General features: G+C 32.3%; 2 protein-coding genes across 3 annotated transcripts; one reads left to right on the top strand and one right to left on the bottom strand.

Moving 5' to 3' along the window:
• The first annotated feature begins 978 nt into the window (after positions 1–978).
• LOC143611947 (auxin response factor 2A-like) lies at positions 979–7,789 on the top strand. Of its 2 annotated transcripts, none has more exons than XM_077086043.1 (15): positions 979–1,060; positions 1,170–1,285; positions 1,386–1,481; positions 2,006–2,062; positions 2,152–2,307; positions 2,851–2,935; positions 3,021–3,111; positions 3,261–3,425; positions 4,083–4,202; positions 4,294–4,369; positions 4,451–4,622; positions 5,235–6,046; positions 6,997–7,187; positions 7,281–7,411; positions 7,505–7,789. In XM_077086043.1, exons 1-14 carry the CDS (start codon positions 997–999, stop codon positions 7,405–7,407), a joined length of 2,328 nt encoding a protein of 775 aa, XP_076942158.1. In that variant the 5' UTR covers positions 979–996; the 3' UTR covers positions 7,408–7,411; positions 7,505–7,789. The 2 variants fall into 2 exon arrangements, with proteins under 2 accessions (XP_076942158.1, XP_076942157.1); XM_077086042.1 differs by having other exon boundaries at positions 7,281–7,413; positions 7,494–7,789.
• An 825-nt stretch (positions 7,790–8,614) lies between these two features.
• On the bottom strand, positions 8,615–11,260 carry LOC143611949 (transcription factor ICE1-like). Its single transcript, XM_077086044.1, has 4 exons — positions 10,568–11,260; positions 9,527–9,778; positions 8,986–9,156; positions 8,615–8,898 (listed from the first exon to the last, which is right to left on the bottom strand). The coding sequence occupies exons 1-4, from the start codon at positions 11,258–11,260 to the stop codon at positions 8,815–8,817; spliced, it is 1,200 nt and encodes a 399-aa protein (XP_076942159.1). The 3' UTR covers positions 8,615–8,814.
• Positions 11,261–14,808: the final 3,548 nt, after the last annotated feature.

The raw sequence follows: 14,808 nt of genomic DNA, 5'->3' as shown, positions 1-14,808 counted from the left end.
ATAAATACAACAAAACCTTTAACTTTTGTTTATATATAAATGTGCCCAAATAAGTTTTGTTGGTAACCATAATTAGCCCCTCTAGTTTAATCCATATACAAAGCAAACAGTCACACACTCACACCAACTCAATAAATTAACTAAATTCCACTTATAACAAACAAAAATTGACAGGGTCTATAAAATGTAAGATATGAGCAAACAATTTTTTCTATTACGGAATATACAGATGTTGCTCTTTTTAAAACCCCGACTCTAATAACATGTTATAATATCAAAAATTGTCATGGGTTTCACTAACTTTTTCCGCCTCTAATCTTCTTATATAATCTCATTAGGTAGTAGGATACATAAGGTTTATGATTTTTTCAACAAAATGTTCTCATGGTTAAAATTACATAACAAACAACGACGAATGCCCCCTTGTTCTTTTGCGCAGTAGTGTAAATATACCTATTTATGTCTGAAAATTTTTATACGTAGTGTAAATTTATTTGTTTTAGACCAAAAATTTGAATCCAGCTCCCCCTCATTTATGAAAGTTTATATATACTTTGAGTCCGGTTGACGACATTTTTGTTCAAGTTTCGTCATTGATAAAAAACCTAACGCGTTGTATGTCAAGAACGATTAGGGTGTAAAAAGAGTAGACCCCGTAGAAAAGTTGAATAACCGGCAATAACCGGTGACCATACACACACAGTTGTCTCAGAATGAGGACCTGCGAATGAAAATGAAATAATTGCACTACCAGTTTTGACCCCTTTGTCTCTCCAAAAGCCTCTTTCTCTCTCTCTCTAAATTCGTCAAATCTGTAATCCTCATAAACAAATAATAATATTAAGATTATATTCTTCTTCTGCTTATAGATTGATTCGCCAATTGTCTTTGTGTCCGATTTAGCAACACAAGAATAATCCTTGTTTCTCTCACACTTAATCTCTTGCTTGCTAAGCTGATGATTTGAGAGTCTTATTACATCGAATAATTAATATTATGACGTCTTCTGAAGTTGCTTCAACCAAATTTAACGGAGTTTCCGTCTCCGGTCACAGTAAAGGTATATTCCGTTACGGTTATGATATTATTATCTGTTTGATTTCACTTGAATCTGAATTGTTGCTTAATTAATAATATATATATCTATATATGTGTGTGTGTGTGTGTAGCTGATGAGGATATGGCTCTATATAAGGATCTATGGCGAGCTTGTGCTGGTCCACTCGTTACCGTGCCTCGTAAAGACGACCTAGTGTTTTACTTTCCTCAAGGACATATCGAGCAGGTTTGTTGTTGTTAATCAGATTAAGTTATTATATATATATTTTTTGTGAATTTATTTGAGATTTTATATATACTTTTTTGTTGATTATTGGTTTTGATAGGTCGAGGCGTCTACGAATCAGGTGGCTGATCAACAGATGCCGGTGTATAACCTTCCGGCGAAGATACTCTGCCGAGTTCTTAACGTCGAGTTGAAGGTAGAGAATCTATACAAGAAAATATCAACAAACTATTGGGGTGTGCACAGCTTGGTCTGGTTATTAGGCTCAACTGAATTAACCAATCGGTTTACGGTTAATCGGTTTGGTTAATTTCGATTAATAACCAACGTTTAATTTAGGCTAAAACTTTTACTTCGAAGTACATAAATGAATGCATATATACGTGAAATGAAGGTATAAATACATGAAATGGAGAGTTAAATATATGAAATAGAGGTATAAATACTATATGAAAATATGAATGGTTCGGTTATTTTCGGTTAACCGAGGGTACAAAAGATAACCGATAACCAATTTTCGGTTAATTTTGGTTTGGTTATGTTGGTTTTTGGTTCGGTTATTGGTCACCCTGACAATCTTTATACCAAAGTACAATAATACCCCTATACACAATTAACTATCGTGTTCTATCACAGTTGAAAGTACAATCATTGAAAATTGAGGTAGATTTTGTGTTATGGTTGTTAGTTTGATTGAGTTTTTGTTTTGTGCGTGTTTAGGCGGAACCGGATACAGATGAGGTGTTTGCACAAATTACTCTGATGCCTGAACCTAATGTGAGTATCATGAACTTGACGAGTTCGGATGATCTGTTTATATGTTGTTTAGATCGTTGATGGTTTAATCATCGTTTTTGTTATGGCAGCAAGACGAATATGCAGTTGAGAAGAAAGAAGCGCTGCCACCAGAACCACAGTTTCGTGTGCATTCTTTCTGCAAGACGTTGACTGCTTCAGATACTAGCACTCATGGTGGATTTTCAGTTTTGAGAAGACATGCTGATGAATGTCTTCCTCCATTGGTTTGTAGCTTACTTGAAAAGATTACTTTTCTTTCCCGAGTTAGTTTAATTTGTAAACGCGGTTTGGTTATGGGCTATAACAGATGTTTCATTTTATAGGTTTTCGTAACAAATCATTTTCGGTTGTAAACGGTTCGGTTAACTTGGTTATTAGAATAATTGGTTTGGTTAGTTTCATTAACCATCAGTTAACTGTTGTCTTTGAACATGGGTGGATTGAAGCTAATTTTAAAATAATTTTAGTAATACATTTTAATTATATATGAGAATAAATCACAACTAATATATTACCATGAAACGATATAACAAAATTTTTTCAAATGTTTAGTTATAAAAAGTAAGTATAAAGGTACGTTCTTATGTTGGTCATAGTTCGGTTATTTATTCACATATAACCATAACCAAACCAACAAAATTGGTTACAAAAAAATTATAACCGGATGACTAGCTGGTTATTTTGGTTATAGTTTTATTATTTAGTGTTTTTGCTCAATCTTAATTTGTGTTGTTGGTGATGGATGTTTTCTTGTTCTTTTTGTGCAGGACATGTCTAGGCAACCTCCAACTCAGGAATTGGTGGCTAAGGATTTACACGGAAATGAATGGCGCTTTAGGCACATCTTCCGAGGTACGTTGAAATGGTTATTGATTGATTAGATGGAAACTTGTTTAGTTGTAAGAAATAAACATTTATAATTGTTTGTAAATGGCAGGTCAACCGCGGAGGCATCTGCTTCAAAGTGGTTGGAGTGTCTTTGTTAGTTCCAAAAGACTTGTAGCTGGTGATGCTTTTATTTTTCTAAGGTAATAGTAATAGTAATAGTAGTAGTAGTAATAATAATAGTAATAGTAGTAGTAATAATAATAATAATAATAATAATAATTAATTTCACTTTTAATTTTAAGAATCCATGTATTTATAAGTTTATTTTCACTTTCATGATAATATGCAGAGGCGAGAATGGTGAACTTCGAGTTGGAGTAAGACGTGCAATGAGACAGCAAACAAACGTTCCTTCATCTGTTATATCGAGTCATAGCATGCACCTTGGAGTCCTTGCGACAGCCTGGCACGCCAATCAAACCGGAACATTCTTTACGGTTTATTACAAACCCAGGTATGTAAAAGTTGGAGATAATCGTTTTATGTTTTTTTAAGAGGCATTTCAACATTTTTATCATTCAACCGTCCCATTTAACGTGTAAACGAACGCGGCATGTTTGTGTTTGTTTGACTTTAACAGTTTAACCGAACAAACGATTGAACACTAACATTTAAACAGACAAAGTTTTGTTGTTTGTGTTCGTTTGTTAAGAAAATGAACATGTTTGTGTTCGTTTATGTTCGTTCATTGAAAGTATAAACTAACGGTTTACGAACGAACCTAACTGAACAAAGATGAACGAACATAAATGAGCTAAACCTAGTTTAAAGCAATGTGAAGAGCAATGTGTTGGGCCTAAAATGCTATTAAAACTAGACTAATATGCAATGAGGCAAAAAAATTTAAATGATTATATTAGTGAACGTAAACGAATAAAGTAAACGAACAAACATAAACGAATTTAGTGAACGAGCGTAAGTGAACAAACAATGTGTTTATGTTTATTCGTTTAACCGAATGAACAAAATATTTTTGTTCATGTTCGTTCGTTTATTAAATAAACAAACATAAGAACTTTCTGTCGAACAGTTCATGAAATGTTCAATGAACGTTCGGTTCATTTACAGGCCTAGTCCCGGTATTTAATAACAATTTTCTTTAATTCCACAGGACTAGTCCTGCAGAGTTCATTGTTCCATATGATCAATACATGGAATCTGTCAAGAACAATTATTCTATAGGCATGAGATTCAACATGAGGTTTGAAGGTGAAGAGGCACCTGAGCAAAGGTATAGTTGACTAGAATTATTCCAAAAAACATCTTATGGATTGCATCTCTTCATTTTGGTATTAATGCATTATAATTTGTTTAATATTTAGATTTACTGGAACCATTGTTGGGATTGAAGAGCGTGCTTCGAAAATGTGGCCTGAATCTAAATGGAGATGTTTGAAGGTACTACTAATATTCTTATCAAATTGTACCTTATTTTGTGATGAGTGTCACAAACTATAAAATATTTTGTATCGGTTGAAGGTACGTTGGGATGAAACTTCCTCAATACCCCGTCCAGACAGGGTTTCACCTTGGAAAATAGAACCTGCTCTTATGCCTCCTACAATTAATACACTTCCCGTGCATAGGCAAAAACGACCCCGGCCAAACATTTTGCCTACATCTCCTGATTCCTCTCTTCTTACTAGAGAAGGTACTTTTTTGTCAGTTGTATTTTTTGTTATAAATAAGTAACGCACTAGTCATGATTAAAAAGGGATAATGTATTTGGAGAATTGAAGGTTATCAAAATATTCAAAAAATTCATTATGGCCACCTGTTTATTCAAACTACTTTATGTATCCTGTCTCGTTTATGCCGAATTCAATCAACATGTTATAATATTGTAAAAAGACAAAACACCCTAGTTTTTTGTACATCAAATCATTGATAGATCGATACAAAGGTATTATCGTCTTTCCATTATTTTTATAAGCATTTTCTATGTACGCGTGTTTTTGGCTAAATTTGGTATAAATGAAACTACTAGATGGCCTATAAAGTAGAGAAGGGTGGACTTAGTTTGTGAGTTAGTTATGTTGACTTACTAACACTTTTGAGATCATTCTTTTTTTATATGTGTACCTAGATCTCTATTTATGAAACACTTACAATGAATTGAAATCATACCTTCTCTCTCTACTCTCTTCAGTAGATGATTTTAAGACACATTATCCCTCAGAGAACAATATTTTACCATAACAATTTCATTAGTTGAGTAATCTTGAAGTATGAAAATTATTTTCAACAAGTTGACTCTATGCAGGACAATCAAAAATGGCTGCAGCGGACCCTTCACCCGCAAGTGCATTCTCAAGGGTCTTGCAAGGTCAAGGTCAAGAAAAATCGACCTTGCGAACCACTTTCATGGAATGTAAAGAGCCAGATTCTTGTAACCGATCCTTTCAATGGACACCTTCTGTAACAAATGATGAAAAACTTAGCCCGTTTTCTGTTTCTCAACATTATGGGTCGGGTTACGAGCCGGATAAACTTATGCCCATTAGGACTATTGGATCCTCCTTCACAGATCTATTGTCGGGTTTTGGCACAACCAATGATTCTACACCAACCAGTGGCCAAACAAATCCGTGGTCCATTTTACCCTCCAATCTCTCCCTTAGTCTATTAGGCAGTGGTACAAAAACCGGTATTCAATCAAGTGAAATATCATACCAGACAACAAGAGATGGTAGGTACAGTGCTTACGACGATTACGCCCTTCATCCTAGTCAGCAACACGGGAACTGGCTGATGCCACCACCACTTTATACCAGTGACCTGATGACAAAACTGGTTAAACATGATGAACCCGTGAAACCCAAAGATGGAAACTGCAAAATATTTGGTGTACCGCTTGCTGGTAACACAAATGCATCTGATGTAAGCAACAGTTTGCAGTCTCAACAAAATCTCTCCTTTGACTCTGACTTAAGGTTGGAACAGTCAATGCACTTGAAAGCTGTTAACAATTTGGTAATGGATGAAGAGCAAGAGAAAGATTACCAAAGTTTCCAGTCAGTTGTAAAGGATGTTAACGTTAAAGCTCACAGTGGTTCAACAAGAAGTTGCACAAAGGTAATTCTATTTTACAGTTACAATTTTGACCCCTTTACTAATAAATGCATTGACGGGTCAAGTTTGGTAAAATAGTTTAAAATGAAATGGGCCAAATGAGCCGATGGTGTATCATTAACAAATAAAGCTTTTAAATCTCCTCACTAAAGAAATCAAATTGTTAATTAAAAAATAAGTCATAGTACTTACTACTTCGTATTCATATTGACTGTTGACTTACTTTCTGGGCAACCAGGTCAGCAACCGTGCAAAGTATTTACAGTTTTAACACGTGTAACCTGCCCGGCAAGTACGCTTGTAAACGAACACGAACTGGAGCATGCTCATCTTCATTCTTTTAACTCTAACCGAACAAACGAACGAATGCAGACAGTTAAACGAACAGGGGTTTCTTGTTCATGTTCATTCGTTAAGTTCGTTCTTTAACAGTATAAATGAACGGTTCACAAACGTAAACGAAGATGAACGGACATAACCGTACTAAAACCAATTAAAAGTAATGTTAAAAATAATCTGTTGGGTCTAAAAAGTTACTAAAACCAGACTAAGTAGTAATGTGGCAAAAAAATTTTAAATGAATATATTAACGAAAGAACTTAAACAAACGTAATCTAACAAAAATAAATGAATGTAATAGAATGAACATAAGCAAATTTTGAAACACAAGCTTGAGACGTATCAGCCTATATTCCTACTAATGTGATCTCCATTACTGATGGACAAATCTGTTCGGAAACAGAATATGACGAACATAAATGAACATATGAGGCATTTGGTCATGTTTGTTTGTTCAACCAAATGAAAAGGTTTTATTGTTCATAAACGAACTTTCAGTCGAATGTTTTGCGAACAGTTCACTGAATGTTCGACTCGTTTACTACTGACAAGTCAGTTTTTTTACATCCATTGACTATAATTGCTGTGCTAACTTTGATGGTTAACCTTTTCAGGTTCATAAGCAAGGGATTGCCCTTGGTAGATCTGTGGACCTCACTAAGTTTAACAACTATGATGAATTGATCGCTGAGCTAGATGCTTTATTTGAGTTTGGTGGTGAACTAAAGAGCCACAGCAGAAACTGGCTTGTTGTGTATACGGATGATGAAGGTGACATGATGCTTGTTGGAGATGATCCCTGGCCGTAAGTATTTTCAGTTTTTAGTCTTTTACAATAATATATTTATTTTTTGAATAAAACAATATATGTTCTAATGTGCGCGTGTCTGTGGGGCAGGGAATTCTGTGGCATGGTTAGGAAGATCTTTATTTATACCAGAGAGGAGGTTCAGAGGATGAATCCCGGGACTCTAAGTTCAAGAGATGATGACACGTCATCAATAGCTGAAAAAGACCAGGAATAATTAGGTAAAAAGTTCATCTGATTATTGCATTTTGTGTTTAAAAGTGTGTTTTATGATTTTAATTATGGTTATGGGTTTTGTAGGTTTGATGTTATAGGGAGCGGCAATTGAGAACTGAAATAAGTAACTTCTGGATGGACAAGATTCTCGGGTAATATAATATTTTGGATTATATATATATATGAAAAATGTAATATAACTATTGGCGAGGGTAAGCGTTTTATTCTGTACAGTATGTGTTCCCCAGTTTTTGCATGCACGTATGTTAGAAGTTGTATGTGAATTTCAAGAGTCGGTTGGAGAACTCTTGTCTTGTTGCTAGTTTAATCACGTGTATGTGTAGTTTATTTGGTTAAGAAATCAATAAAGTTATGTTTTGAGACTTGTTAGCTTTGTTTAATCGTGTAATGCACGACTTAGTGATGAAAACACATCACTGCAGTTGATGTACTGCGAGCGATTCCATAAAGTGCAACGAACAAATTAGATGTTGATTTTAGGATTTTTGATTTTGTATGTTCTGTTTTAAGTATCTTTCTGTTTGTGATTTTGTACCTTATAACATAACTTAACAACTAACAAGTGGAACTGTGAAAGTATAAACAAATGTATCAGATAAATTACTTTATTATGCATCATGTTACTGTGTTTGAATAATCTGTTCTCTTATACAAAACAACACTATTGACTTAAATGACAATTGACAAGAAGCATAACTGCATTGGTGGGTTTTACTTCAAATTCAATAAGATTAACAGCCAAGCAACGTTCATCGTCTCCATATCTTTGTACTCAAAGAAACGTTAGTTGATCATTTCTTCGAAGTAATATTTTTAAAACAAAAATACAGTCATTTCTAAATGATTAGATTCTCTCTTATAGAACAACCATTTTGTTCTAACTTACGTTTTATAAAATTCTGTCTTAAAAAACTAATTTGATTTTATAGCACTTCTCTTAGTGATCAATTTTTAACTTTGTATCTTATGTAAAATTGGACACATGTTTTTATAAGCGTAAAAGTATTTTGTAAGACTTGGTTTATAAAAGATGTGTTTAAAAAGTTTTTGGAAATTATAGCTATTATCAAGTGATTTTAACCTTGAAATCGAACACTCATCACTTCTCTTTAAATTTAATTTAGATTAGCAATTATTTATTTTGCTTAAAAATCATCAAAATATAGATAAAAATCATAAATATATTCAGCATAATCATTAATCAACCACAAATTTTAATCAACAAATAAATTGTGATTAAAAAATACCAAATTTAAATAACAATAAACCTCTAAATCCACATTCCAAAACCCTTCAGCCAGTTCATCAGGATTGCATTAGCCTACTCAACCAAACTTAAAAACCAAAGAACCAAACTACTAACGACTAAACCACTTCGGCAATCGACTCAAGCAACACCATGGTAACCCGCACACTCTAGCAACATAGCTCTTATCTCATCAGGATGAACATCTTGACCTTCTTTGCATTGCTACACAACCAAAAAATCCGCAGTCAAAATCACAAAATGGATCAAAACGAATTGTACAAATAAATCAAAGACAATATAAATTATAACCTCAGCGCGAAAAACATCAAGAACAAAACCATCGAAGCAACTGACAACAGCTTGTTGAAGATCCAAACCAATATCCTCTAGCCCCTTAATGGTTGACATCAGCAAACCAGGCCTCCTACTGCAAACCATATGGATGTTCACTGCTCTTCCTTCTCTCTGGCTCACCTCAACCTAAAGACGACAACAGAAATGATAAATATATGTTTACATTATTATTATTATTATTATTATTATTATATACTACAATGATAAAAATAATTAAATATGTTTAACGTTATGTACAAAAATTAATTAGAATATATATATAAGAATAGTTATAAATACACATAAATAAATAATAAGATATAAATGAAGTAAAAAACGAGCCAAGCACGAGCTTTAGAAATATGACTTGAAACAAGCCAAGCTCGGGCTCGGCTTGGCCCGTTTACAACCTAGTTAAAAGGCTTATCATTAAAGCCCGGAAATTTACAAATAGTTTTTAACTTCAAATAAATTAGCATAATTCTACAAATATAATTAAGGTATGGAGTGTAAATACTATTGCAGGCTGGCCAGTTGGGCTGGGGATCGCAGTGGGGCAAAGTTCTTCTTTGATCCTTGAAGGGAGACTGGTGGGAGTTGGTGTTAGAGGGTAGAAACCGGCTCCGGGGGCCGCCATTGTGGCGGGGGCAGTTGGTGTTAACATTGAGCTAGGTGGGGTTGTTTCAAGTTCATGGTTTAAGTCATTGATCTTTTGAAGAAGCTCTTTCATGTACTCGATTGCGTCTCCAAGAATTGAAGCTCTGTCCATCTGAAATAAACAAACAAACAAACAAACATTAAAGGCTTTTCATGAAGTTTATAAAAAATCCACGGGTGTACATAAAACCATAAAAAACTAAAAACCGAACCGAAACAGAAACCGACGGTTTGATTTTATGTTTGTGTAAAAACTGAACTTATCATTCGGTTTTGGTTTTGCATTTAATAAAAACCGAACAACCCGAACCCTGATTTATAAAATTTTCATTTTAGGTAATTTATTAGAATTAATAAATATGAAACTAAAATACTTTAGCCCAAATTAGGGTTGTAATCGATCCGAGTCGCGCCGAGCTAGGGCTCGAGCTCGAACTTAAACGAGCTGGCTACCTCATCAAGCCAAGCTTGTCAAATTTTTTAAATTTATTTTAAGATATTAATATATAAAAGAAAAATAATATTTTGTAACATACATTTATAAAAAATAGAATTAAAACATTAAATTGTTTTTGTTTTTTTTATAATGCTTTAAGGATTGAGTTGCATAATATATGCATTATTTTTATTTATTTATATTTTGGTATGCCATTATTATTTACATATACGTGTTAAAATTTTGGGTTTGATCTAAACAAGCCAATGAGCCGAGCCGACCCTGGCTAAGCCAAGCTGGCTCGTTTAGATTCAAGCGAACCACGAGCCTCAAACATTTTGAACAGCCCTAGCCCAAACGTATAATAATCAATTAATTACAATCAATAAAATAATTTAGACCCAAATTCATTATTTTAAACCACTAAAAGATTCAAAATTTAAACCTTAAGCTTCTTCCTCTTACCTTACTGATTCTGGGAACAACAGAGCGGAGCATGTAAAGGCGATCATTCAACTTCTTTCTCCTCCGCCTTTCCGCCATCAAATTCTTCGCCGGCGGCCCCTTTTTCTTCCCCTTTTGATCATTCCCACCACCACCATTCACAGTACTACTGCTACCCCCACCACCATTATTTACCTTCACCACATTTTGCTCAAAGCTGCCATCAAGCTCATCCGAATCGTAATTCAAACCCGACCCATCAAAATTCAAATCATCCACATCATTCACCCCATCTCCATTTCGCCTCAAAGCAGCTCTCTTTTGAAACAAAGTCGGCGGTGTGGCTCCGGTGGACACCAAATCATCCAACGGCTTAAGAAACTTCGGCCGGCTTACCACAAACGACCCGGGTTCCGAAAACGGGTACCCGTCAATTTGCGACTGTGGTGGGTCGAAATCAGAAACCCCGAGATCAAAGGTTTCGTTAAGGGAATGGGTCTGGGTCTGGGTCGGGTCAAGGTTTGGAAAAGCGGAATTGGGTAAGAACCAGTTGTTGTTTTGGTCTTCTGGTGGTTCTTCATCAGTTTCAAGCATTGATTTGAAAGTTGAGACTGAACTGATGTCTTGGTTAGTGTTTGTGTTTGTGTTGTTTGGTTGGGTTTGTGTTTCATCATCCATCCAGATGACACTGCTGCTGTTGGCTCTTGAGAGCATCTTAACAAATGGTTGTTTGAAAGAGAGAGAGTGATGGTGTTGCAGAGGTGAAAGGGTAAGTGTATTTATAGCTGGCTGGATACTTGGTGGATCTTTCAAATTTACAAGTTATATCGCATAATTAATGTTTATTTTAAAACTAAATAATGCATTTTATTTTATTTTATTTTATTTTATTGGGATTACGCTGTATAATAATAACCAAGTTTTTAAAATTGTTTCAATCATATTACTTGTAAAATCTTTTGTTTTAGTCAGGTAATTAAAGTTTTTTTTTGTTCTAATCCAATATATTTTACCTGAATAACAAGTTATGTAGGTTTTTTTTATTTTAAATATATTGACATTGCAAAATATATTTTAAAAATTGAGAAAAATAGTTTTTAAATTACAAAAGATAAAAAAAATGGAAAATTACAAAAATAAATAAATAAATAAATCTGAAAAATTGAAAAAAATCGTATTTTTTTTTTGCAATTTTCAGTTTTTTAGCAAAATCCACAATTAAATTTTTTTTTTCAATTTTTACTAATTTTGTCAAATTTTAAAAAACTATTTTGCAATGTCAAACTATTTAACAATAAAAAAACTTACATCACCTGTTATATAGTGAAAAAATCATTTTATAATTTTATTTCTCATTGTGTTTTGTGTTTATTTTCGTAATTAATTGTGTTTTTTTCCCTTAACATTGTGTATTTTTTTTCTTGATATTGTGTTATATTTTGTTCATCATTGTATAATATTTTGCTATCTATTGTGTCTTTTTTAGTTATAATTATGTCTTTTGTTCATTCTCGTTATTGTGTCTTTGAACTTGGCATTGTGTTTTTTCGTCGTTTTTTTTGGAACGAGAAGGACAGAGGAAACATTTGAGTTTTTTTTATTTTTTTTTGTTTTTATATATTGAGTTATGATTTTTTTTGAACTTTTTGTTGAGTGGTATTTTGTGTGGTCACAAATCCTTTTCCCACTTCTCATTTTTTGTTTTCCTTTATATTTTAACTTTTTCATATATATGTATATATAAAGTGTTTGGCAGATATATCGTGAGAAGGTTTTATTTTTCATAGTTACAACACAAAAAGTGGCGTAACGTTTGCTTATCATTAGAAAAAGACAACGACAGCCGTTTCCAGATAAGATCAGTTACTTAACCGAGAATAAAATATTATATTAAAAGAACAATGATGAATTTTTTGAGATAAGAACTGTTACATTTAAATGATAATAAAATATTACAAAATTAAATAGTTAAAAAAAATTATGATAACTTAGACAATTTTCACATCGTTCAATTTTTATCCATCTGTATAAAAGTTGTGTTCACAAGATATGTCTCGTTTTACATGCCAAAATGCATTTTTGACGTTTTTTTAAAATATGAAATGTAATCATTAAATAAAATAAGTAACGTATATGGGTCGCGCGTTAAGTGAATCTTTTCTACATATGCTTTCGGCGCAATCTTTATCTTTTCTACCACCACTTTCGGTGTAATCTTCGGCTAATCAATTCATTTAATGCATTATTTATGATGGTAAATAATCCAATACAATAATGACTTATCATACATTACGTAAAATTTAACCTACGCCATTGATTTTAAAAACACGATGTGGAAAAATTATAAATACATCAGATTCCGTTTTCATCCTAATTAAACATCTGCATGAATCAAATCGATTGTATCAAATCAAAACTCGATCCAAAACTACCTAGCAAAATATCCTGGAATAGTTCACAATTTGATTCAATAAACCTGATTGATTAACTAGACTAATTGAATCTTGTTAATTGGACTAATTGATCGATTGAAGACATCAAATAATACTGAATGTTCAATTTTGCTTCAGAATACAAATTAGATCATTTGAAATATTTAGTATGATTTTAATTTCAAGCATGATTCATCATTGAGAGTAATTTTCATAACTTATACTTATTTTAATAACCGGGGATAATTTAAATAAATGAGAGTAATTTAAACTAAACGTAGTTTTCATAATTGAGAGTAATTTTTATAACTGAGAGTAATCTTAACTTAGTGTAATATTCTACAAATTATGCACCAAAATCAGAGCTCAACTGAGTGTATTTCAGCAATGTTCATAATTAGACATCGTTGTTTAATTGTTGATTGATTACAACTAGTTTATCATCATCGATCATCGTCAGCTTGTCAATTTCATCTTTGTTTATTGCGTAGCCATTTCACAACCATTTTCACATATCGGTGCTCATCTTCGATATTCTTTGAATGATTCAGGTTATATTACATAATTAATATACATGTACTTTGTTTTTCTGTTAACTTTATGTAGGGTTAATATAATAAACCTAAGAATTTTAAAAAAAAGTCATACAATATAATTTAATTATATATTCAAAAATATGAAACTCTTATTCTTTTATCTAAATTTTTTTCTCATATCTGTTTGAAAGAATGTATGTGAGACAGATTTAAGTAATGACTCTCACGCTTTATAATATTATAAAAAAATGATGTTATTTTATCAAAATTTAATAATTTAATACAATAATGAATTATTATTTTAAATATTTTTGCTTGAGCACATTTATTTTAAACAACTATAAAGATTAAGTATAAAGATTAAAGTATGGAACAAATTTGGCTAAGAAACGTTTTTTTACTTTTCTACTAATGCATTGGCCTTTTAAATGATTATGATATATATGTAGAAGAGAGGAGGGGTATAGGACGACCTAAACTGACGTGGGATGAGAGAATTAAGCATGATTTGATAGACTTAAACCTTTCTGAGGACATGGTTGATGATATGAATTCATGGAGAAGTAGAATTAAAGTTAAGGATTTTTAGTGAGAAATGAATTCCTTAGGGCTTCTATTTACCTTATTTTGGTCACATTTATAGTATTAGTATTAGTATTACTATTAGTATTATTCTTCCCATATACATAGTATTAGTATATTCTTTTCATATATATTATTATTAGTATTATGATTATTATTATTATTACTATTATTATTATTATTATCATTAATATTATTATTATTATTATTATTATTACTTTTAAACTTTGATTTCCTTTGTATTGCTTCATACATATGGACTTTAGAGCTGAGGGTCTCTCTGGAAGCCTCCTCTTTATCCCTTTGGATAGAGGTACGGTGTGCCTACATCCCACCCTCCCCAGACCCTACCTATAGCTTTGCTGTTGGTGGGACTTCACTGGGTATGATTGATTGATTGATATATATATATATATATATATATATATATATATATATGTGGTAAGAATCTTAAGAGAACCTTTTGAAAATTAAGAATTTTAAGAACCATTTTGAGCCATAAAAAACATTTAAAAAAATCATAAAACGAAAAAAAAAAATTTAAAAAATAAAAAAACCAAAATTCTTATATTTCATTATGGTTTGATAAAAAAAAACTTTGTATTATACACATGTGTATAATTTCATAAAATCTCTAGTTACGTAATGTACACATATGTACATTATCATTTACCTTAAATTGTACGTATGTGTATAAAAAACGTGTATAAAA

This window comes from Bidens hawaiensis, unplaced genomic scaffold (assembly GCF_021521415.1).
Source record: "Bidens hawaiensis isolate Kalapana, Puna unplaced genomic scaffold, B.hawaiensis_p1.1 tig00032758_1, whole genome shotgun sequence".
In the NCBI taxonomy this organism is placed as follows: domain Eukaryota; kingdom Viridiplantae; phylum Streptophyta; class Magnoliopsida; order Asterales; family Asteraceae; genus Bidens; species Bidens hawaiensis.
The sequence above is the reverse complement of the archived record's forward strand: the minus strand, read 5'-3'. Positions and strand labels throughout refer to the sequence as shown.

What these genes read in the sequence shown, in the direction of transcription:
- LOC143611949 (XM_077086044.1), bottom strand. Translation starts at nt 11,260, where the DNA reads ATGCTCTCAAGAGCCAACAGCAGCAGTGTCATCTGGATGGATGATGAA. An exon ending in TTGTTCCCAGAATCAGTAAG is followed by an intron (nt 9,779 to 10,567) that starts GTAAGAGGAAGA and finishes TGTTTATTTCAG; the next exon opens with ATGGACAGAGCTTCAATTCT. An exon ending in CAACTGGCCAGCCTGCAATA is followed by an intron (nt 9,157 to 9,526) that starts GTATTTACACTC and finishes TGTCGTCTTTAG; the next exon opens with GTTGAGGTGAGCCAGAGAGA.
- LOC143611947 (XM_077086043.1), top strand. Translation starts at nt 997, where the DNA reads ATGACGTCTTCTGAAGTTGCTTCAACCAAATTTAACGGAGTTTCCGTC. An exon ending in CTCTGATGCCTGAACCTAAT is followed by an intron (nt 2,063 to 2,151) that starts GTGAGTATCATG and finishes TTGTTATGGCAG; the next exon opens with CAAGACGAATATGCAGTTGA. An exon ending in CAACAAGAAGTTGCACAAAG is followed by an intron (nt 6,047 to 6,996) that starts GTAATTCTATTT and finishes TAACCTTTTCAG; the next exon opens with GTTCATAAGCAAGGGATTGC.